Source organism: Toxoplasma gondii, chromosome X (genome assembly GCF_000006565.2).
Source record: "Toxoplasma gondii ME49 chromosome X, whole genome shotgun sequence".
Classification (NCBI taxonomy): domain Eukaryota; phylum Apicomplexa; class Conoidasida; order Eucoccidiorida; family Sarcocystidae; genus Toxoplasma; species Toxoplasma gondii.
The window spans coordinates 4,055,713-4,079,199 of record NC_031478.1 but is presented as its reverse complement, the minus strand read 5'-3'; the positions used below and the strand labels follow the sequence as shown (position 1 = coordinate 4,079,199).

Here is a 23,487-nt window from a genome sequence, read left to right as displayed (position 1 = left end):
GTACGAGGCATGAAGTAACGGACACCGTGAGGGCTTCTCGGGGAACAACAGCAGGTCTCGCGACTACGGAAGAAAACCGAATGTCTTGATTAACTTCATAAATATGATCTACGTCTCCAACATCAGGCAGCTGTGTATCCAGTCACCCGATATGGCAGTCGCCGTCAGTTACATCCAAGCTACGAGTTGTCGGATTAACAGGGCCCCCCCATGCAAACGGTATATCTGGTCAGGGAATCTACAGTCAATCGACCTGTGCACAAAAAGCAGCTCTCGCACGATTCTCCACTTTCACTTGTTTAATACCTTTCGGCTACCGCAAGCGTCTGCGTCCACTTATGGGACTAAGAAACACGCCAGATGACCGAGCACACACCGGTGGAATGACAAACACAACAAGCAAGCACATGGGGACTCATGCGCCACGGGTCAGCGACACGAGAAATACTCCGTGTAGAGAACACCTACAGGTCCGAGTGTAATCAAACAGCTAGACTACCGACTCCTACGTCATCCCAAAATGACGTTTGGGGCAATGCATATCGAGCACGGCTACAGCAAAATTACCCGGCAGCGGCCGCCCCCTGCAATTATTTGATCATGGCAGGAATCACGCCAAAACAGAGGGGCAAGCAAAGCCATCACTGAGGAGAACGGAGTCTAACTCATTCTAAACTCCCCTCTGTGTCTCATTCCCTCACTAACAAAAGCGAAGGTGGAAACAGGAAAACACTTGCGAGCTTCTTTCGGATCTACTATAGCTGCGGGAGACAGGGATGTCCATAAGGTCAACGTAGTCCCCAATTTCGTTCCACCAGTAAAGTTTTGGAATAGCCATGGCCATAGAAGTGAAACGAGCGTACGCCTAAGCAAGTGTTGTTTGCCTTCGCGACAAATGTGATTGGTACTTGACTAAACGAACTCTCGCAAGGTCTTGCTTCGGGGCAAGTCCGTGGGTGTTTTCTCTCTTTCGCCCTCGAGTAACGCCGTCGCCGCGGGCTGTTCCTTAAAAACGTGACACTAGACTCAGGCATTAGAGGGAAGAAGGCGGAAACATTCACAGAAAATACATGCCTGACGGCCTCATTGCGAAACCAGGCAACCGAACGTGGCACGACCTAACCAAACTGGCACGGCTCCGACACAAGCGCGCGTGAATCGAAGACATGGCCGTTGGCCTCTCTTCGCTGTCCGAAAAAAAACAGTAATGACCTGTCGACGCACACAACACACTAGAACGTAACACGAAGGTGAGGCGTTGATGCACACCCAAGCGATCTCCAAGCTTCACCCTTGGAAAAGTTTCAGGCATAGAGGCACTTCGTCTCCTGTCTCCTGGAGACGGAAGATGAAGTCGAAATGAAGTCCGAAGATCCATAGTTCCTCAGTCGGCGACCCGTTGTGGGCAAGGGAGACGAAGACCAATCGCGTATAAATATCGGGCAGCTTCCAAAATCGGACAACCTCGAGAAAAATTCCCCTATGCGTTGACAAAGTGGAAAGAATGGCGAGTACAACATTGTGAAACTGCGATGGGAAACGCCTGCAACAACCCAACGACCCCGCTCCCTTCTACTCCAGAGTCCGCCGCAACTCGTTTTACCTTCGCTCTCACCTGCAGATCGCGCACTGGTCTGACTTGACAATTATCTGTAAGCACCAGATAGTCCCTCCATGCAACTGCCGCAGCTCATCACGATGCCGCGTCCAGCGTGTTGAAGCACTGATCAGCCGGTGCTACATACCGCCGATCAACTCTCTAGTTCGTTACTGACAAGGCTGCGAACAAATGAGAAGGGCCACAGGCCTTCCACCCACTATGCTCAACGAGGATCGCCGCTACTACAAACAAAGCATTACGGTGTGTCCAGTGTTTCAAAGGGCGAGGGAACGGTGGAGAGTGAGATGAGTGAATCCAGTATCTAAGTGAGACAGGGTAGGTGAGTGCGCGGGTGTTCATGGGCAGCGAGAGCAAAATGGTCAAACCGGTGTATGGTGACCTCGTTTTGCTGCGTTACGCTTTCAGGCAAACTGCGATCACCGATTCGGTTTAAGTTGCTCGTCGCCATCTCCACAGACACAAGTGGCTTTTCCAAGTCCTTTCCATGCGGAAGTACTTCGGAGTAAGCGCCTCACAACGGAAGACTCATGAGGAGCTTCTTAACTATACAAAGGAAACCTCCATGGTTGTCCGTATTCCCGCGGTGCCGTCACTCTGCGTCTTTCGGATCGGCGGACGCAAAGCCTTCACAGACTAACTTCTCTACTTAATGTGTCAACGCACCACGGTCATGTGCTGTTTCACTCGCTTCCCACCACTGATGCGAAGGGTTTCTCGTGTGACGCGTGATAAAGAAGCGGTGGAAACTCAGTTTTCATTTTTGGAGTGCAGGGCGATGTTGAAGCTTGCTTCGCGCTTCTTAAATCTGGATCGCGGGTGTTTCTGGAACACTCCTGAAGAGGGGCATAGCTGTGCCCAGTTCTGCGTGGTTTTTTCGTGTCTTGCAAAATGAAGGGGGTCATCTTTAGGCAGACGTCCGGTAGTTTCCACGACAATGGAGCGGCGCCGGCGCACAGGTCACTGCCTGAAGACCTCCGGCAGAGCCGCAACGATAAGCCAGCCTTGCTAAAAATGCACTTCGGAGTTCTGTCGAACAAGTGACTGATCACTTACATCAAACCTCTCTTACGTGCTAACGCTCGTGGTAGGGGCGCAGATACGCGTCACTTGAGTCTTAGACAGCTTGGCGGGTTGCCCTGCCGGCTACCGCCAGCGTCTGCGGCAAGTTAGTTCCGGAGGTAGATGAGGGACAACTATACGGCACCGTACACAAGAATAGCCAAATTCACGAGTTGGAAGGAAACGGATGCCCTTCTAAGAGGACTGAAAGTCAAAGTGGCTGCTTTGTCGCCGTTCCAGGGCACCAGCACGCAAGAGAGATGTGGTTCGTGACGTTGGATGGGGGATGGTGCGCCGGCTGGCTGTGATGCAGAATTCTACGTCGAAAGCAGAACTGTGCAACTTTTGGGCCTTCACCGAAACGTCTGTATTTCGTATAACAATGGGGCCCGATGACAACAGCTCTGCAGCGTCCTCGACCTTGACTAGCTGCCACAACTGCCACCTACCTGCAGGGCTTGCAAATCGCTCGCTACATGGGCAACACCTGTGTGTCCCGAAAATCGTCATTCTCGTATCTGGGCTAGTGAATTCGCAGACGAGGGGATACGGGAGTCGTGTCGGTGTAACCTCGTTGCCTTTTCTCTGTTTTTGGCTGCATCCTTCTCTAAAGAAGAGGCGATTCGGATAAAAGTGTTTTGTCTCTGCGGGTCTATTCCACGTTTTGAGGCGACGGGTCATGCATGCAGGACTGTTCCGAAGCAGAGCGTCGAGCGCGGGTACGCTTTCGCCCAAGTACTTTACAAGCAGATGTCCTAGAGGGACTTTTGTCTAATGGCACCCATGTGAGAAGTAAAAGGTCGTGGCGTCGGTTTCCCTGTTCTCTTCGTCGCAGAGCCGATGTTTTCTGTCTTGCGAAGCCAGATCTAGGAACAGCGGGCAGGCTTGCAGCGCAGCCCTGAAACCGACTCTGTTTTATGCCGATTTTCGTTAGGGCCACGTTTTCCCCGTCAGCGCGTAGTGACGGACACGTATTTTGACCATAGTTCGCATTATCGCTTCCGTAAAATCATTGAAAAACAGGTTCCAGTTGTCGCCAGCGAGCCGTTTTCCTGCGGCGCCGTTGTGTCATCCACGCCGCCTTGGCTCGTAACCCGTTTCACGAGAGCCTGCCGCAACTCCTTTCACTTGGTTTTTTTTTCCGCACACGGCCAAACCGGTTCTAGCGTTTTGGTTCGTCGGAGCCGGAAACGGTCCATGACATTTGTGGGACCTGTCGCCACTTTTTTCCCACTTGTCAGCGACAAGGGAGGAGAATCATGTGGACGAGCGTGCGATTCGGGAGTCTCCATCGAAACTAAACGAGGCTTTGCCGCCACGCCGGGATAACGGATGACATCCATTGTTCGATAGCTCGCGGCTGGCAGAAACCAACTGGTTTCCTTTGTCCGTTTCCTCCGTCTTTTTTGCTGCTGATCGAAGGAGTTTTCGTTTCGCGCTGTCGGCGTCTCTACCGGCTCCGTCTCCGGACCTGTCTTTCCACTTTGATTCGTGGTCCTCAATTATATCCTGCTGTCTGGATAGAGTCTAAGAAGAACGTGGTGGGCTTCATTCGAGGGGCTCCCGACGGCTGTGAACTGAGCCTGTGCCTCCGTTGGCTGCCTTTTTCGTCAAGTCCTTCCTTCCCTCCTTCTCCCGGGGGCTGTGTGTTCTTCTGCCGATGCTGCAGTTTAACAGACGCTCCACTGTAGCCCGCTGTTTCCTGGTTTTGTCTCACGTCTGTTACCTTCATTTCTTCCGAAAGTGTGCTTGTGCCTAAGGACGTTGACGTCGTCATCAGGCAGACATCTGTCGTCGTCTGCAGTGTGTCCCGGCTCTCATAGATTCTCAGTTTCGTTGTATATCGCGTTCACATTTCCAGACTCTGACCCATATATTCGTGTGTGTCCGCCGTGTTGTTTCCCTTCATCTCTTTACTCATCTCTGACGGGTCAGAAGCAACGGTAGTCTTGTTCTGTTTTCATCCTTCCTGAAAAGTGGTACCCTGAGTCTCATTCCTACCTTTCGCTGAACCTGCCTCCGTGCATCCCTCTTGTTGTACGTTGTTACCCCTTCGGTGATTTGCTTTCTTGCCGTTCTCCCGTTCCTCTCCTGTGTCGACGTGGCGTCTGTCAAAGAGAAAGGCGGCCAGGGAGGCAATCGTTTTCGCACACATCGGTTTCGCTTGTTCTCCCTTGTGCGTTGTATTCCGTTTGTTTGCTTCTTACGGTCTGTGCTCGTGTTTCAGGTAGCCTAAATGCTTCCATAAAGTTTTTCCGGTTTCTCCCTTTTTTTCTCTGGAAGCTGTCCAATCGAAAACAGTACAACGCGGCACTCCCTGATACAACATTTGTCCCCGTCGATTCGGTTCGCAAACATTCCGGCAGTTATGGCCTTCGTGTAGTGGTCTTTGTGCATGCTTGCATGTGTGCGGTCATGCATGGGTACAAACATTTTCGCTTGCCTATGAATATGTGTAGCGAGAAAGTGGTATATATTGAGAAGCAGTATCTTCAATTGTGCAAGGTCGTTGTGTTCGAAATCTCCCAACGTTGGCGTCTATCCTTCGTGAGCTACCCTTTGTGTCTCTCATAGTTCCAGGTTCTGCGTTTCTCCATCTTTTCAGCTGGGCAGCAGCGTTTCTTCCATTGTGTCCGCGTCGAGAGTCTGACCCGTGGGTTACTTCTTCTCCCCTGCCCTTGCTGTTTAGTGCGCTCTGCATGTGTTTCGTCTGTTTCTTCTGCGTCCCTTTCCGTCGTCGAAGCCCGTACCCCTGAAGCGTGTCTCTTTCCCCGTGTCTTTTTTTCTCGGACACCACTCCCTGTTTCCTAGAGCCGTCTGTGCCGTCCCGCAGTCGCCATGTCATGGTTTTGCCTGCATCTGCGCCCGTCGCGAAAGAAGAACCGGGGCGGCGACGCCGACTCGGACAAGGGGGGCGCCTCGGGGTCGCAGAACTCTACCCCTCGATTGGCTCACGGAGACAGGACCCGAACGCTTTTCTCGGCCACTTCTTCGATCCGCCCGGGGCAGCTTCAACAGAGCCCGACGCGTCTGGCTAGTCTGGCGACGGATGGCGCGCCTCTCGGGGCAGTCGCCGCGGCAGGCAGTCCTGCGCCTCGAGGCAACCTCCCTTCGGCCTTCATGAGGACTGCGACGGAGCTGCATGCGCCGCGAGGGGAGAGCGGCCGCTTTACACCGGCGATCTTGAGCCCTTCTGTGGCGGTGAGTCAACAACGACTGCCGAAAACAGTCAAAGTCATCTTTTCGCGTGTCACAGACGTCCCAGCGAACCGTGAAGGAGACGTCATTGAAGACCGCACGTTCTTGTGCTCGGTCTACTTCGACGATGAAACCATGACAAAGGCGGTGGACAACCCGTCGAGAGTGACGCAGCCTGCGGAAGGCTTCTACAGCGGCATTAAGCACTACGAAGTACCGCTAAACAACCAAAGCATCGTCTTGGATGTCCCGTCGGGTCCCGAGTTTACCGGGACAGACCCCCTGACTGGCGAGAAGAAGACGCCCCCGCTCGGGTTCAGGGTCGCCCTCACCGAGCAGCTTGTCACGGGGAACCAAATATACAAAGGGTCGACGCAGCTTCTGCGTTTTGACGATATCCGCCTCACGCAAATGACCAAGTGGCCTCTCACGAACCCCGTCTTTCGTCAGGGGGCGGGGTGTCTCTTTCTCCGGTGCGAACTGACCTATGGCGGTGGCGATGACGCGACCACGAAACAGCCGCAGCTACGGAAAGCCGAGACTGCGCACTATCCTTTTCGCTCGCTCCCTACGTCTCCAGCGGCGCTCAACAAATCCACGGGGCTTGCTGCTACCCCATCATATCCCTTAACCGAACATGCGCCCACCCACCCCCAACGACCCCCCTTTGGAGAACTTCCAGCTCGCTTCGCTAGCGGGCCGGTGGCACCCTACGCCGGGCTTCAGGCCGATCGAGATGCTACATTTGCGTCTCTCGCAACGCCTCCTGCCCCCCTACCTGTCACGGCGAATCTCCCTCCCCTCCGTCCCACTCCACGCCCCGTGGTTGTTGCGGAGAAACCCGAGGAGCGGTTGAACAGGAAGCCGACAATGAAGGAAGTGGAGCGACGCGCGGATCAGTGTGCAAACGGGATTTCGCTTGCGTACGTGGAGGCGAAAGGAGCGGAGGAACGCGAAGCGAGGAAAGAAGACCGCCCGAACCTCAGAGAACTCGATTCGTCTGTGTCGACTGTTCATTCGGGTCGAGGACCAAAGGAAGAGGAGAATCTTCGGCGGTCACAAACGTCAGCCTCCTCCACACGCCGACAAGACACTGAGAGAGACAGGAAGAAAGAGAAGAAGGAGAAGAAGAAGGACGATCGCGAAGAGCGGTGCGAAGACGGGGAGGAGAAGAAGAAGAAGAAAGAAAGAAGAGAAAAGAGCGGCGAAGATGCGGTGAGAAAAGAGAAAAAGGCGAAGAAGTCGAAGAAGGAGCGCTCCGAGCGCAGCGACAGCGATGAGAAAAAAGAGGGGAAAAACCGGTCAGGTAGCGATGATAGTGACAAGAAAAAGAAGGGGAAGAAGAAGAAGAAAGAGAACAGAGACAACGAGTCGCCTCGTCGCCACCGAGACAAGGATTGCTCCAACGAAAGTGACGTTGAGGAAAAGGGAGAGAAGAAAAAAAAGAAGCGTGACAAAGACAAAACAGAAAAGCTGGGAAAAGAGAAGAGCCGTTCAAAGAAGTTCCACGATGGTGAAGAAACAGATACAGAGAGATAGTTCTCAAACCAAGAGGAACGACAGTGCAGGACACTCGGCGTAACGAGCCGCGATCTTCTTTGTCCACGTTCTCGAGCTCGCCCCGTCCAGTGTTGCATTCCCTCGTCTGCCTCTCTATCGTGTTCCTCGCATCCGAGTCGTCTGATCTTCTCTGTTCACTTTTTCATGTCTTTTAGTCAAGTAGAGGCCACCATGTCTGTACGTCTGAACCTATGTTTATTCATTAGAACGTGCACTCAAACAGTGGATCAACAGTGGAAGACGAATTATGGTCCTTTGCCTGCTGGCTACTTCCGTACAGAAATGTGATTTTACCAGATTCGAGACCCTTTAAACTTACCGCGTTTGCATCTACCGCGTTCAGAGAAGAAAAGTCTCTCTGCCGCACCACGGCAAACAGAGGTTTGCCTCCGTAACAAAGGACCATGGTAGGCCCCGTATCCATTTGGAGCGTCGCTTTGCAACCGACGCCAGAAACGTCCTTCTCAGGCTGTCAATTCGCGTTTGCCTTTCTCTCTCGTCGCACTGCGTGGGAGTCAGTTGTTCAGGCAGTTCGGTGGCACGAATGGACGCGCAAAACCAACGTAAACGGTGTCTCCACGCAGAACTGTCTGGGTCATAAGTGAGTCGCGGACACACGCGGGAAATGTGGTGACGCTGTTGGGTCTTCAGGCCGTGTTTCCATTCACGCACATGCGCACAACTCTGCAGGCGCTCTTCTAAACGCTCATCGAGACACAAACCTACTGGCACACGATTGGGTGCATATATATATATATATACATATATATATATATATTAGTGTATCAGTGTGATGTCGTGGAACTTACTTCGAGGTAACACTGCGTTTACTTCTCAAGTCGACCACGTGCGAGCAATTCTGTCTTCTGCACACATTGTTCTGACTTAGTGGCGGAGTGTTTTCCGTTACAGACTTTCTAACTGCAGTCATTTACACTTTGTCGCATTGTACGGTGCATTATACCCCGCTGGCGTCCTGGTTCTTCCCCTCTGGATCTCGGCAGTGTCGAGGCTGGGGCGGGGACGAACACGCATCTTTCTGTACCTGTAGAGGGCGGGAGCCCCACAGACACCCCGCTCCTCTTTCGGTGGTGGTATGAGCAAGAGCCGGTGCTCTCGGTCCACGCTGTAACAGCGAAACCCGTCAGACGCAGCTATACCATTCACGAGTGTCGGAAGAGAAATGACGTTGCCTGGACGCGGAACGCCGCCTCCAGTGAAATCGTGGACCACGCCTGCGTGAAACGTTTGTGCGTTCCACGAAACATCGCGTATTGTTCGTGTACTTCGGAAGGCGCTTCCGAAGAGCTACAACGCGATCTGAAAAATCTCAGCCAGATGCAGTGACAAAAGGCTTTCCAAACATTCTCACCACGAGCAACTCGACGTATCAGTGCATTTTCATTCGTCTCTCACCCCGAATAGCAACGCTGTGTATCACTTTTTGTTTATGGGGATATATGCACAAAACTGGGTGACGGGCCGTCCGTCGATTGTATCTTCTACCTCTCTCAGGTGGTGAAAAGACACTCTATCCGGTGAGGGTAATATATATGTTTGTTCTAAACTCTCCGGTGCACAGGAGGCGTGTTCTCGGAATGCGAGACTCTCGCGCACGGAAGAACCATGCACAGCTGGGTTTTCTGTATCTCGAATCTGCAGACACGGAGAACATCCTACGCACCGAGTTGTAGTGGTATATCCACTTTGAGGTATGCAGTACAGAGTCGCTGACCACGCCCCCACCGACGCGATCTCGTTCAACGTGACAGGATCTTCAATGCAGACGGTGGAGGTCACATTTTTCGGGGAACGTCCACGCACTGAATGGCGATTGGTTTGCTAGCTGCATAAATCAGCTGCATTCGGAAGAAAACACAGTTCACCCGTCAACGAAAGAAGGCACTCTTTTCGGGCAACTGATCAGAAAAAAGACGCAAATGCCAGATCATCGCACAAATCAAAAATAAATTCTTTCACATCGTTTGCTAGCTGATCTTTCCTCGTCCCTCACACAATCGGCATGGAGAGGAATCCCTGCCTCTGGAGCTGCAGGAGGCCGCCGGTGAGATTGAAAACAGAGACCTGGGGAATGCGAATCTGAGTGCATTTCTCCAATTTTCTTCCAGGTCCCGTTCGTCCATGCCCTCGCTTTCCTCCAGTTCTCTCTGCACTCAAGTCTTTTAATTTCTGTATCTCTTCGTCCGATCCCTCTGTGTCCTCTTTCGCGCCGTTCTCACCACTCTTGTTCTTGCCCTCCTTCCCTGCGCCTGTGTGGCCGCGCCAATTTCCGTGTTGTTTTCCTGTTGCCTCCTCAATTCTGCTGTCTACACAAACTGATTGTTTGCCCCCTTCACAGCTTTCCCCCTCTTTCTTTCTGTGCTCTGTCCGCAGTGCTCCGGCACACACTTTTCCGTCAGCCTTGTCCGCAACTCCAGACGACCCTTCTGCATCTGAGTGGGTGTCCTCAAACGCGTTACTCCTTCCTCCCGCCGTTTCTCCCTGTTTGTGACTTCCGTTTCTCCGTATTTTTACACTGCATGTCTCATCGTTTAATCTCGCAAGGAGTTTTGTGGCAATAGCACTATCGTTCCCTCGTCTACAGATCAGGACACAAATGATGTGACTCAGTGGGGCTGGCGTGTTGCTGCCTCGAAAATCAGAGAGTGAAAGGTGGAGCTGCTGGAGAATGAAACGCTGCAGCAGTGTCATATGCACGACATCGTGCGTGCGTGGGTTCGCTTGTCTCTCTTTCTGGGCTCTGCTCCCTCGTTCGCTACGGTCATCTGCCTTCGCTCTCGTCCACTTTTCACGATGTGCAAGTGTCTGCGCGTTCGGCCTCGGCTCCTCGGCTTCCGGCCCTCCGTTTTCCCACGCACTCTCCTCTACCAGTCCCCCTGTTTCTCCGTCTCCCTCTTCTTCCGTCTGCTCTCTGACCAGCTTCCTGATGTTCTCTACTTCCTTCTGCAACTGCGGCAGCGGCAAGTGAAGGGAGAAGGGGAGTTGGCCAACCTCTGCGTGGACGCAGGGTCGAACATCAATAGGCAAAAGCAAGTAACTCGCGTCCGGCTCAGGTGTGTCCTTGCTTTCCCCTCTCCTCGACACGGAGGTCTGAACCCCCGCCTCTCCCCGCTTCTCCGCTTCCCCAGCAAACCGAAAGGCCTCGGTTTCATCTCTCAGGCCCCGAGCACACACAGTGGCAGCAATAACGACGGCGCGGAAGGCAGCCTTCGCCGCTGCGGTTTGGGGACAAGAAAACGTAGGAAATGAAGGAAAGAAAGACGAGAATTCATGATGTTTCTCCGAACCAGACCGAAAGACGAGACAGCCAGCCTGAGCATCGACGCGGTCGCCTTGTCCCTGGCCTTTCACTTCGTCTGCTTCTCCGGCGTCTCTCGCGTCGCCCTCATGTGAATCCCTGGAAGGCCGGAGCCGCGCATGCAGCAGCAGGCCCGCCACGACGCTGCCAGTAAGAAGACAGGATAGTTGGCGGTGGAGAACCAGGTGGAGAGAAAACATGAGCATGAAGAGCGTCGAGGAAAGCTTCTGATGCTCGGCGAGGACGGGAAAGGGGCACACCACCGAATACTCGGGGCGCGGCTGAACGGAAAATACAATGAGGCACAAGATAGTGCGAGCAGCGAGAAATGCACCGGCGAACCGTACAGCGTAGGCAGAGACAGGCGCTTCCTCATTCCCTGCTACGCTGCGAGCGAATCGCTACCGAAGAAACACTGCAGAGAGAGCATACAAACACGAGAAAGTCTCTTTTTTCTCTCGCGCACACCTACCGTGAGAGACGTAATGCGCTGAGGACCTGTGCCGCACGCTGAGGCACAGAAAACGAGACACACCGGGCAAAGCAGGCAACGACATCAAATCAATAAACAGAAAAGTGCACGAAACTGAGACACGAATAGCCACATGGCAGCAGGGAGAGGAAAATGGAAGAGACAAAACAGGCGTTACGGTTGACGCTTCTGTCTAGTCATTCTCCCGTCCATGGTCCACGTCTGTCCTGCGTCGCCTTATGTTCCTCAGTAGTCTTGCGATCTTCGTCTTCTCTTTCCCCATATCTCTGTTGAGTCTGAGTCATCGTCTACTCGGCATCGGCCGCCTGCTTTCTCTCCCACCTTCCTGCGCCACTCTTTCTTCTCTGTTCTCGTGGCGACTCCCTTCTTTTTCTCCCTTCCTTTGCATCTCCGTCTCTAGCTCCTGTGTACTTCCTGGCTGTGCGGACTCGGGTCCCTCTGCGTCTTTGCGGCCTCCCTTCTCGCTCTGTTCACTGACGTCTTCTGCTCCTATTCTGCAGTGTATCCTTTACTGAAGGCCCTACAGTTCCCCGTTGCTCCAGCTTTTCATGTTTCTCCTGTCTTGTCTCTGTCCTACATTGACAGTCTTCTCGTTTTCGCCTTAGGCGAAATGTCCGGAAGGGCCGATCGACGTCGAGGCCATCGAAGGTCAGCAAACGCGCCGATGCCTCGCCACGCGTCAATCCGCCGCAGATTTTGAGCGTCTCTAGCGCCTGAAGAGAGCGAGAAAGCAAAGCAAATCTAAGCCCCTCGGTGACCTGAAGCACTGCCGCGAACGTAGGAGTCACACTGGCGACAGGCGAAGAATGAAAACCAAACTCAGAACCTAGACACCGAGAAGGCACCTCTGGCCGCGGGGCACACATCTGTGTCAAACGCCCATGCCAGGAAAACGAGACAGAGTGAACTGGACAGGGCATGCTGGTTGTCGGCGCGCTGATGAATGGCGCCTCCCATTAACGGCAAGGTAAATTCGTTCACACCCCGGGTTCGCGACACCCTCTACGCAGGTTGAGGCGCTGCCCGAACATAAGCCGACCTGAAGAATGCCCACGACGCCGGGAGCAGGCCCAATGACGCCGTGGACGTCGCAGGCCCCTGCCTCGGCGTCTCCTGACGGGACGGGGTGGAGACAGCGGTAGCAGGGCGAGCGGAGAGAACTGGATGAAGCGGGAGAGCCCGTGGACCCAGGAGACAAACCGAGGTTGTACACACAGAGCTGGCCCTCCCAGCGCAGCGCGCTGCCGCACACGAGAGGCTTGCCTGCCAGGACGCAGGCATCGTTGAGAAGAAACCTGAAATTTGACATAGAAGGCACTTGCAAAGGCGTCAAGTGTGTGCTCATCTCACGGCCTCCCTCCAAGGCCCCGACTCGGATTGCTCGACGAGAAAACTCTGGCTGACTCGGTGTCTCCCTGCTCAAATCGCGCCCCTCTCAGTCTTTGTGCACAAGTGTAACAATACAGTGCCCAGGAGAACAGTGAAAGCGAAAATACGAAAACGTGATCCTGGCTTCTGACATGGGGAGCTGCGTACAGCCCTCGTATCCCCTAAGAACTCAAGAAACCGTCTTGCGCTCGGTGCAGGCGAGCCGAGCGTGCACACCTGGTAGGTTGATTGTCAGTCGCGTCGACGATAACGTCAAAACGCCGCACCAAGTTCAGAGCATTTCCCCACGAAAGGTGGAACGGGTACGTCTCGATGGCGACCTGAGGGACGGCGCAGAGGACAGTGCCCCATATATGAAGCCCGCAGCGAGGCACGAAACATTTCTCTGCACCTCCACAGGGTGCCGGACCAGATTCTTCCGCGAGAATCGGAAGCGCAGGTAGAGAAACCGGCCGCTTGAACTGGCTTGCAGGGCAGCTACCAAGAATTCAGAAGGCGAGTCGCGACGACGACGCCAAGTGCAGAGAAAATGAGTCTAGGCGCGTGCGGGTCGGTTTCGAAGGATGGAACATGCAAAACGCGCTGGGACATCTTGACCGGGCCGTCCGCGCAAGACAAGGCGGGAGTAGCGATGTGAGCAGACGCATGTCCGAGAGGAACCTGGGACTTGCCAAACTATCTCCCAGGAAGCCGGAAACCGGTCTCTCGCCACAAACGAGGATCCACGTAGAAACTGAGAACGTTGACTGCTGTAGATCTCTGAAAGCAAGCGAAAGACATTTGCATCCGGTTGCGGGACGCAAAATCCAGACGCGAACTTTTCTCTCACCTGGGAGTTGACAGCCCGACACGTGTGGCGCAACGAGTGAACTTTCTTCCACCCCGCGCGAGCTTCCGTATGGGCGACCTGTCTGAAGAAAAACAAAGGGTGCATTTCAATAGAGGAAAGGCGTCGATGTCCACCAAGAAAACGGGACGCGTCTGCTTCTACCGCCCACCAAAGTTTGGCCCTCCACCTGGCTCGTAACACTTTCACAGCTGGTTGTCAAGTGATCTACAAATACATTTCTACCTTTTTCAAGCGCATCTCATACATACACGCACGTAGATAAATAGACAGATAGGTAGGTATATGTTCGGATATCTCTATGTGCCGACGCGACTACGAACTCCCAGAAAACAGCCTCTGTTTGTCGTTAGACTCCTGCAGCGTTTCGGGGTGTTTTTTCCTTCCTCATCGCTTTTCTCAGGAGTCCGAGATTTGAAACGCACCGCTGCAAGTTTGAAACTTCAACGTCGTCCCCGTCGACGAGGCCAAGGCGACCTGCACCCGCAAATTACACAAGGCTCGAAGTGCCTGAATTCTCGAATTTGAATTTCCCTGGAAAGCAGAACCAAGACGACTACGGGTTCCTCTGTTGGCAGCGGAGACCGAACGCTTCTTCCTTTCTTTCATTTAGACACAACAATCAAAACCGGCTGTCAAGTGGCCGTCCCTTACCGCTCGACTGCCCCCATCGAATGTCTCGAACTTTGACTAAGAGAGAAGGAAAGAAGAGCGAAGAAAAGCAGCAGAGAAAACGAGAAGAGGAGAGGGAACAAGAAGAGAAGACGAAGGATAGGAGAGAGAAGATAGCGGAGCGACGGGTCGCACACAGGACCATCGAGCGTCGTGGAGCTCTTGAAATGCAACTTCATGCCTCCACCACCCGACACGGTTGCCCTAGAGACGCCTGCGATGGTTTCACCCCCAGGCTCCTCCCTGGGCCATCTGGCCTGTGTCCTCAGCCTCTCTAGGCATGAAGCGAGAGCGTCGGTACCGCCATTAAGAGGCTTTGCTCTCTACAAGCAACTCATGTCTTTCTCTCTCTTTCCTCTCGCCTTCACCTGGCGATATCTCTGAAGCTTCCCTAGTCGCCGACCTCACCAATGCCTCCGGCGCAAAGGTAGAGAGCCGCTGGACAGCCTAGGCCGCCGCACCCCACAATCAAAACTGAACTTGTCCGCAGGCGTCTCTGAGCCGCAAGACCCCACGAAGGCAGCAGGACTTGGCGGCTGAAGCGCTGGGCGTACGAGGCCGTCTCATCCCACCAGGCGTCCGGGAGCCGAAGCGAGACGGGGAAGAGTGTCTCCTCGCTCTCCCCTGTCCCCACAGGTGTCTCCGCGTCGAGGTCCGAGGAGCCAGCGAAGGCCCCCGGAAGGGTGCGATGCAGCCCCCGTACGGTTGTGGAGAGCAGGCGAGCGAAATCGCTGAGAAAACCGGGAGAGCGGGGGCGGTGGCAGGCGCGTCTCGACTCGTCGCTGTCACTACACACCTCCAGGACTAGGCACGGAGAAGGAGAAAGCTCGACTGTCTCTCCTCTCAGGCTTCTCAGACAGTCCCGCGCGAGACGGTCTCTCTGTCTACGCTCAGCCTCAGTCTCCTGGCTGTCGCTCTCCCCTTCCTCACCCTGCTCGCTCGCCAGGTCCATCCAGCTATCACCTCCAGTATCCTCTCCTTTGCTGTCTCCTTCACTAATGCTGCCGGCCTCGTCGGGCGCCGAGGCAGGAAGTCCGTTCGGATCCGCGCCTCGGCGGTCTCTCGTCGCTCTCTCCGCGTCCTCCGTCTCGTGTTTATGGTGCTCCGAAGCTCGCGTTGCCGAAGACACAGGAGCGGCCAACTCTCCCCTTGAAGACCCCCGCAAAGTGCTGTGAACGCCTTGAAGAGACGGAGAGGAGAAAGGAGAACCAGAAGATGGAGAAGACGGAGAAGACGGAGAAGAAGGAGAAGACGGAGAAGAAGGAGAAGAAAGAGAACGAGAAGAGGTCGACGATGGGTGATTCAAGCGGTAGCGCGCCAGCTGTGCACCGAGAAGCGTCCCGAAAAACACCCCGGAAAGGAAGAGGGCGGACGAGAATGGCGACGAGTTGGGTGTCATTTTTCAGAAAGGAGATGCGAGTCCTCCTTACCTAGTTCTGGCTTTCTCCCTTCTCCGCATGGGAGTATATGGGGCGCGTGACTGCATGCACGTGGAGCGAAATTGGGGGCTCAATCTCTCTCACAGAAAGCCCCTCCGTCATTCGCGAGGCAAGGCTCGGATCGCGCGTGAGGAAGCATCCCCTCGTTTTGTACTCTGCGATATTCTGTCTCTCGAAAGAAGAGAAAGAGAGGTCATCTCAGAGGCAGTGGTCTGCCGAAGCGCTCCGGAAGTCCATCCCCGTTCTTTCTGTAGTGTTTTGTCGTCCACCTTATATGCGGAGGTCCGAAACGAACGACTGCAGCCAGGAAGGCCGTTCTGCGGCGGCGGCGCCTCTACAGGTTGCGTAGAGTCTCCGCAAGGAATGGACAAAGAGAGGCAAAACGGTAGGAGACGAAGTGGAAAAGAGAAGATGAGAAGAAAAGTAATCTAGGAAGAGAAGAGGGACTCGGGAGGGCCATACGGACTCTGCTGATTCGTCTACCGGATGTTCCCTGTTCTCTCTGTCTCTGACTTCCCAGTAAAAGAGAAAGAAAAGTGGATACTCAACCTCACCACAGGAAGAACGAAGAAACACGGCTCACCTGGGAGGAGGAAAGGAGAAGCGAGAAGAGTCGAGGACCAAACGAAGGGAAAGAACTGAAAAGAACGAGTGGTTCCTCTTTAAAATGACAGAAAGCTCGCAGGAACGACGACTGTCGAGGCTCTTGAAAAGGCGAGAGCCGAAAAATAGGGACACTGGAGACCTGAAAAGTGAGGAAGCGGCAGGGAGATAAGAGGCGCGAGAGACGAACAGAGCAGAAGGAGGAGGAGCCAGACACTTGAAGGCGAATGCGATGAAAGAAGTCAACTGAAGGAGGAGACAGCAGAGGGGACAAATGGGGAAACACTGCGGAGGGAAAAACCTGCAGAAGACAAAGTCTCAACAACGCGAGAAAAATTCGCGAGCGCATGCATGCAAGCCGCCTCGGTACTGTCAAGAGTTGAGGGAAGAAGAAGGAAAGAGACACAGAAAGAGGGAGAAGGAAAATGACTCGCTTTCAAACAGGAAGCGAAACAGTCCAGAGGAAAAGGCGAAGAAGAAACTGCAGCTTTCGCGTCTGCAGCCGTCGTACCAATCGATAGTCGCATGCAGCGTATAGTTCACTTGAACCTGAATCGGCAGCTGTCTCGAGTGTCCAGAGAAACAATAGCGAGGAAAGAAACGCTTCCGTTTTCTGCCGCAACGTCCTTTCTCTTCTCGTTTTCCGCCTTTTTCTCTCTCATTTTAATTGTCTCGAAGGGTACAAGAATGAACACTCGGAGATCCGCAGCTAGTCGGCTTTTTCACGGCGAAACGAAAGGGTCCTCTTTTGTTGTGTTCTGTCACCGGCATTTCCCTCTGTCCGGCGCTTCTTCCTTCTTCTCCGGTTTTCTCGATCTGTCCAGCTTTTGCCTCTTTCGTTTTTCCTCTCTCTGCATCTGTGTGTGCATTTCCGGCCTTTTCCTGTCCCTCTTTCTCTTTCCCTCCTCTCTATCGCCTCTCTGTGTCTCTCTCTATCGCTTCTCTGTGTCTCCTCTTTTTCTCTCTCCTCTTTTTCTCCGTATCTCCTCGTCTTCGCTCTGTCCATCTCCTCTCTCTCTTTTTCGGCCTCCCTTCCGCCTTCTCTTTGCGGTGTCTTCCTCTGACGCTGTCTCTGCCTTGGCCAACGATGTCCGGATTCGCTCCACCAAGAGAAGACTTTTTTTTTGAAAACCTCTCTCTTTAAGTCTTCTGAAGAAGCCCTCTGCATTTGCTTCGCCTCTTCGTTGCGCAAATAAAACGACAACGCCCGTAGTCGACCGCTGTGTGGTGACTCCTCGGCATGCCCTTCAAGCGGGAGACAGAGAAGCGTGGATCGAAGAACAGCAGTCCTAAAAACGACGACACATATATCTACGTATCCAAATACACGTATATACACATAAGTATGTATACACATATATATACATATATATATATGAATTGGTACATATTTTATGTATACGTACTGTGCAAATGGATATTATACTCTTTTCTGCTCTGAGGATGTTTCTCTAGGTGGCTTTCGACGTGTATGTATAAATGCCCATTTTTGCTGCTTACATATGAGCCCAAGAAGCGTATCGAGTTTCTTTTCTGGTGTCGATGAGTGAGAGAGAAGGCCGGCAGCGGGCAGACGAATCAGTCGATGCGGCGGCGTCCCGGAATGGGGAGCGAAGCAGGTCGAGTGCAAGAGTCCCCGAAAGGCCGTCTCCGCCAGCCACCGGCAGAACGCCGCGACAGGGTGGAGCACGATGAAGAGCGAGACTTCTCAAAGGACAACGAGGAGAAGGAGGCGAATCTGTCGACATGCAAGAAATGTCGATTTCTGCGAGCTCTCCGTTTCTTCGCGGATGACTGCTTGCCGACGAACGCGGCCCTCAGCCGCCTTCTCGCGTATTTCCAGAATGGTAAGCTTCAACGCCCGTGTGTCTTGAGAAGAGATCGGGAGGCGGCTTATCGACGGCTCCAAGTGCTCAAGTTCGGCATCCGACGGCACGAAGGAAATGCTTCCCATCGGCTACATTCTGTGTGCAGCGGCAGTCAAGGCGCTGTAACTCGAGTTCTCCAGTTCTAGAGTCCTGTGAATGTAGATGCACAAGGATACAAAAAACAGGCACTGCTGCGTCCTGCACCATTACCCTCGTGTTTTAGAAATAGTCAAACTTGCAAGGCTTTTTTTATTCAGTGAACTCAGCACTGTTGAAAATGTTCAAGGTGAAATGCAGGCACTTTCATACGTCCGCTCTCGCGAAGATGTTCTCTCCTGGGAGTCGCATCACTCCCTCTGAAAAAAGGAAGGCGTTTCACGGATTCAAAGCAGAAAGTGCAACGCCGCGTTTCTCTTCTGCAAATGCTGATCAAATCCGAGTCAAAGAAAGGCAATTTCAGGCTCAATCGAATGCCGGTGACAGCCTGCTGGCTCCCTGCTGCTGCTTCTTGCTTTCTCGCGTCTCTTGCCAAGTCTGCCGATGTTCCTAGGTCCTACCTTGGCTCGTTTTTCGCTCCTTCACCTTGTCTTCGCCTTGCTGCCTCCCCTGTTGAAACCTTGCGGAACTTGCAGAAGCTGCAGCGAAACGCGATTCAGAACTTCCGCTAGGTCTGCGGCTGCTCTTTCGAGACGCGCTCGAGATGTTCAGCGAAGAGCCTCTCTGTCTGCTTGCCCCTGCCGCCCTCGACAATCCATTCTTCTCCCATCCCTGCGCAAAGGCTCCTCGCGCTGCGTCGGCGGAGACGGCAGATGAGCCGCGAAGGGACTCGGACGAAAGGTGCCCTAACCGAGACCACGGGGATACGAAAGAAAAAGAGAGAGACAACGGAGACAGGGACGCAGCCGAGGCTAGAAGAGCTGAGGACCTGGTGCAGTCTCAGGTAGAGAAGAACAGCAGGCAACGGCAAGCAGCGCTGCAGCTGGGAGAGGGAGATTCCGTGGTTTTGTCTCGCGGAGTCGGTGGCAGGTCCTCTGCTGCTCCATCCTCTGCTGCTCCATCCTCTGCTGCTCCATCCTCTGCTGCGGCGTCAGCTTCAGAGACCGTCGCCGATTGTTCCTCCGCCGTCGCCTTTCGTGCATCTTCCTCCTCTCTCTCTCCTTCTTCTTCCGCCTCCCCTTCGTCTGCTTCGCTGTCTGTGTCTTCTGCTGCCTCGTCGCAGCGTTCTTCTGCGTCTTCTGCCTCTGCATGCACTTCGATGTGCAGGCGCGTTCGCCTGGAGTGGCTCGCCGAGACGAAGGAGAGAGTGGACGCGCTGCATGCAGCCAGCTGGCGCTCATTGCATGCAGGAAAGTGGAGCGACGTTCCGCAGGCCTTCCGGGCGATCTATGCCTTCAGCGCGTGCATGTTGGCTGTGCTCTTCGCAGCCAACGCGGCGGCGGACCTCGAATGGGGAGTAGAGGCAAAAGCGATAGCCAGGCAGGACTCGCAGGACACCCTGGGAGACGAGGGAGACCAGGCGTTGCAGAACGAGGGAAGAAGTCGATGCCGAAGGGGAGAGATGCCAGGAGAAGTCCCAGAAGACACGCAAGAACTCTCAGGAGAAGAGGATTCAGACGAAGGGAGAAGAGACCTCGGCGGACATGGAAGGCGAGAGAATGGTAACGGGAAGAAGTATTCGCGTCTCGCGTTCCGCTACGCGGATCTCGGACTGATCATGGGGGGACCGGAAACGCCTGTCTACGATATTCTCCAGTCCTTTTTAAACAAATGCGAAGGTGCTCGGATTTCGGATACCTGCCCCTCTTCTTCGTTCGCTTCCGCGTCTTCTTCTTCGTCCTCTCCGCCGTCTTCTTCGCCATCGTCCTCGTTTTCTGCCTCGCCTGCTGCTTCTCTGTCGGATGCTCCTCCCCGCAGTTTCGGTGTCTCTTCCAGTTGCGCAAAGAGAAGTCGAAGGCGAGTTGAGCGAAACGAGGAAAGCGGACATGAAGACCAGAAGGTCAAGGAAGTAGTTCTTCCCTGCACGCGCTGGGGGATGCGCCGAGTGCCGTCGGTCGAGGCGACTCAACTGTCGCTGTCTGAATTCCTCTCCCGGGTCTTTGTGCCGCAGAGGCCGCTTCTGATTCGCGGCGGGGCTTCTCACTGGCCGGCCATCTCGAAGTGGAGCAACTGGACCTTTCTGAAAGAGAAGCTCGGAGACCGTCTTCTCCCCGTGGAAGTCGGCCAGGCCTACACGGCAGACGACTGGGGCCAGACGCTCATGCGCGGAGAAACGCTGCTCGCCAGCATTCTTGAGAGCGCCTGCAGAGGCAAACGGCGTCGCAAAGAAGATAAACCGACAGGAGACAGTGACAAGCAGGGAGACAGCAAGGTGAAGCAAGATGAGATAGAGGACAGTGCGACAGACACAGAGGACAACGAGATTGAGGATAGCGGGAGAGACGACGGTGAAATGGAAACCAGTGGGAGAGAGGAAGCTGAGGTGGAGGAGGATGAGATGAAGGAAGATGAGTTGAATGCTGAAAAGATAGAGACAGAACTGTCGACAGAAAAGCAGGGCGCGAGTCCGAGCGCCTCAACTGGGAGGGGACGAGAAAGGACGAGACACGAGACAGAATGTATTCGAGAAGGCAGCAGAGACGCAGCGGAAACTGGACTGTCACAGAAGACAACTATTCGGCGACGCAAACGTCTCAAAACTCTGCACACGAACATGACGCTTGAGCGACCTACACGAAAACCAATCCTGTACATGGCACAGCATGCCCTGCTCGAGCAAGTTCCGGCACTCGCAGCTGATTGCCCTACGCCTGACCTCGCTCTCTGTGGTAAGCGTTGGGGATTTCCGTCTAAATACCTGGCGGGGACTGCGTCGATCCCCCGCTGGCTCAAGTCGGCAAAAAGCGGTTCGCTGGGCAGTCTGAACTCTTCTGGTTTCCAAGGACGTCGGAGCGTATGCGGTGATCTTCGCTCCCGTGTCTGTTCGTGTGCATGCGCGCATTTCCATATGTAGTGTATTTGCAAGCTGAAAGACGAACTCGCTGCAATCTGGTGTATCTCTTCCTCGCGACGTGCACTACCAGCTGCACAAAGACTTGGTGGCTTCTTTGTGGTCGTCTCTTCTTCCTTCATGAGCTGTGCTTTGTCCTAACAGATTGCTTTCCGTGCTCCGTCTCGCATCTCCCTGCCGCCAACGCCGTCCGCTTTTCCTTTGTTTGACGGCGCATGTGCTATTTTTTCTGGGTCGCGTAGAACCTCAATATCGAAACGACTTCCGTAGTTAAACATTGCGGGGTCACCTTGAGTCCGTGACTTCGTCACTTGGCGCAAAGCGACACCAGCCGGGACAGTCGGTGGGCCGCCGCAGCCTTTCTGGGTTCAAGCTAAGTTTTCTTTTCTGATTCAGATGCTCCTTTTCATTCTGGGTGTTGCTTATCATTTTAGGCTTTCCTTGTCAATCTAGGCTTTCCCTACCATTCTACGTTTCCTTGTCGAATCTGTGCTCTTCTCTCCATTCTCGGCTCTGCTTTCTCTCACTGTTGTCCCCACTCTACTTTCTCGCATGTTTCGGCTTCGTTTCCGGTTGTATGTTTCATATAAACCGTCACACATATTCATCTACGTTTATATATCTACATATATATTGAATACGCAGGGCTCAGCATATATATATATATATATATATATATTCGGGGTTCATAGTACTGTGTCTTTGCTGTCTGATGGATGTTGTTCAGCTGCTCAGTCTGACACACTCATCCGCCTCGCGTGGATCGGACCAAAGGGCACAGTGTCTCCTGCACACACGGACGAATGGCAGAACTTTTTCGTTCAAGTTGTGGGGTGCAAACGGTTTCAGTTGTATCCCCCAGAGGCCTCGGCGTCGCTGTACCCTTTTCCAAAGGTGAGGAGAGGCGACACCGACCAGCGAAGAAGCCTATGAATGTAGATTCACAGCGCACCGACCAATGCAAGGCCTGTTCAGAATAGATTAACAGGTATACTGGGAGCTCTCAGCACTGTCCACTGGGCTGGTAGTGTACAACAGTCATAGAGAACGAAGCTGTCTGCATCTCATACCTGGAGTCCTATTCAGCATCCTGGGTTCGTGAAAGTTTCTGTTTCCCCGATACGAGAGAGAGCCATCCTGAGGACAGCAATAGGAAGAACCTAGCATAAGACGAGGGGAGAGACGATGGCATCAGGACAACTGAGAAAGAGCGGTAAAGGAGCGCAGAACAACTAAAACGGCTCCGTGAGAGAAGGGCAACTCCCTGAGGGCCGAGAGTCCGGAGGGGACGTGGATGCGGTGCGATTCTCTGGTTCCGCGCGTGCAGGGGCTTCTCACCAACACATCGGGTGCGCCTCTTGAGCTTTTCCTTGAAGAAAACGAAGACCAGAAAGACGAGCAGGAGAGCGCAGGAATGCCGGGAGAGAAAGCAGAACGAAATCGAAAGCACGGCGAAGAAACGCGAGCTGAGGAGGACGCGGTCGGCCCTCCAGCGCGCCGCCCGCATCACCGACTGGTTCTTCCTTCGCCTCGAGCAGTGTCTTCTCTGCCTGAGGCGCAGAGCGCAGAGGAAGCGGAAGAGGTGGAGAAGCGAAGCCAAGGACGAGACAAGCAAGAAAAAGAGGGACTTAGGCAGAAGAGGGATGAAAAAGAGCGTGAGGAAGCAACGCGTGCACCAACAGGAGGAGATGGCTGCGCGTCACCACCGGAGGGTCGTAGGAAGAGCGATCGGGAAGCCCTGCGTGAAGAAGGGACTTCGAGAGAAGGCAGAGAGAGAGGCGAATATGCGAAGGAATCGCTGCATGCGTCGTTTCCGTTGTTTGATCGAAGAAGAGGCTTCGAGGTGCTCGTAAAGCCGGGGGATATCCTCTTCATTCCGAAACTCTGGTGGCACCTAGTTTTCGCAGAAACGGCTTCTGTGTCGCTCTCCCACTGGGTGAACTAAACGCGTGGAGAGACGATCCAAGGCGTCAGAGCTCCCTAGACAGTGAATCCGTCAGCATGAACTGTGCAGTTCTGCCAAATAGAGCTCCGCGACTCTCATGGGAGATGAACCACACACTGTCTCCATACGGTCTTAGTCGAGGATAGAGCGAAACAGAGAGGCTCCCCAGAGGCTACAGAGAAGACGAGAGACACTCCGTTTGTCAGCCTCTCCCGGGAGAAAGCATGATGGTCAAGGAAGAAGCCTCGCCTTCGTTGTTTCTTCTCAGTCATCGTTTCGTTTGTGCGGCCTCGCTGTCTCTGTCCAGTTCAAGTCAACATTCGCTCTCCTCGGTCTGTGTACACGTCAATGGGCATTCTGTCTATCTTTACGTCTATCCTCATCCACTTATCTATCCACCTGTGGATCTGCACCCGTGTCAAGCTCTCTGCACCATCTGCAGACCTGCCTCTCCCATATATATATAG

At 53.9% G+C, this 23,487-nt stretch overlaps 3 protein-coding genes across 3 annotated transcripts; 2 read left to right on the top strand and 1 right to left on the bottom strand.

Moving 5' to 3' along the window:
- The first annotated feature begins 3,413 nt into the window (after nt 1-3,413).
- TGME49_212090 (hypothetical protein) lies at nt 3,414-8,023 on the top strand. Its single transcript, XM_002371770.2, has one exon. The coding sequence runs from the start codon at nt 5,519-5,521 to the stop codon at nt 7,415-7,417; it is 1,899 nt and encodes a 632-aa protein (XP_002371811.1). The 5' UTR covers nt 3,414-5,518; the 3' UTR covers nt 7,418-8,023.
- Nucleotides 8,024-9,120: 1,097 nt separating this feature from the next.
- On the bottom strand, nt 9,121-17,500 carry TGME49_212100 (ThiF family protein). Its single transcript, XM_002371771.2, has 8 exons — nt 14,567-17,500; nt 13,912-13,963; nt 13,469-13,550; nt 12,856-12,959; nt 12,290-12,545; nt 11,828-11,963; nt 11,230-11,267; nt 9,121-11,038 (listed from the first exon to the last, which is right to left on the bottom strand). The coding sequence occupies exons 1-8, from the start codon at nt 15,555-15,557 to the stop codon at nt 9,449-9,451; spliced, it is 3,249 nt and encodes a 1,082-aa protein (XP_002371812.1). The 5' UTR covers nt 15,558-17,500; the 3' UTR covers nt 9,121-9,448.
- On the top strand, nt 16,862-23,438 carry JMJD5 (histone lysine demethylase JMJD5). Its single transcript, XM_018779559.1, has 4 exons — nt 16,862-18,047; nt 18,701-20,893; nt 21,803-21,969; nt 22,403-23,438. Exons 1-4 carry the CDS (start codon nt 17,786-17,788, stop codon nt 23,018-23,020), a joined length of 3,240 nt encoding a protein of 1,079 aa, XP_018635876.1. The 5' UTR covers nt 16,862-17,785; the 3' UTR covers nt 23,021-23,438.
- Nucleotides 23,439-23,487: the final 49 nt, after the last annotated feature.

Excerpts from the sequence above, each read along its gene's own strand:
- TGME49_212100 (XM_002371771.2), bottom strand. The coding sequence starts at position 15,557 with ATGACACCCAACTCGTCGCCATTCTCGTCCGCCCTCTTCCTTTCCGGG. Across the intron at positions 13,964-14,566 it reads CCTTTGCGCCGGAGGCATTG|GTCGCCTTGGCCTCGTCGAC; the intron begins GTGAGGTCGGCG and ends TTGCGGGTGCAG. Across the intron at positions 12,960-13,468 it reads GTCGGGCTGTCAACTCCCAG|GTCGCCATCGAGACGTACCC; the intron begins GTGAGAGAAAAG and ends GCCGTCCCTCAG.
- JMJD5 (XM_018779559.1), top strand. The coding sequence starts at position 17,786 with ATGCGGCGGCGTCCCGGAATGGGGAGCGAAGCAGGTCGAGTGCAAGAG. Across the intron at positions 18,048-18,700 it reads TCTCGCGTATTTCCAGAATG|AAGCTGCAGCGAAACGCGAT; the intron begins GTAAGCTTCAAC and ends CGGAACTTGCAG. Across the intron at positions 20,894-21,802 it reads GCCTGACCTCGCTCTCTGTG|CTGCTCAGTCTGACACACTC; the intron begins GTAAGCGTTGGG and ends GATGTTGTTCAG.
- TGME49_212090 (XM_002371770.2), top strand. The coding sequence starts at position 5,519 with ATGTCATGGTTTTGCCTGCATCTGCGCCCGTCGCGAAAGAAGAACCGG.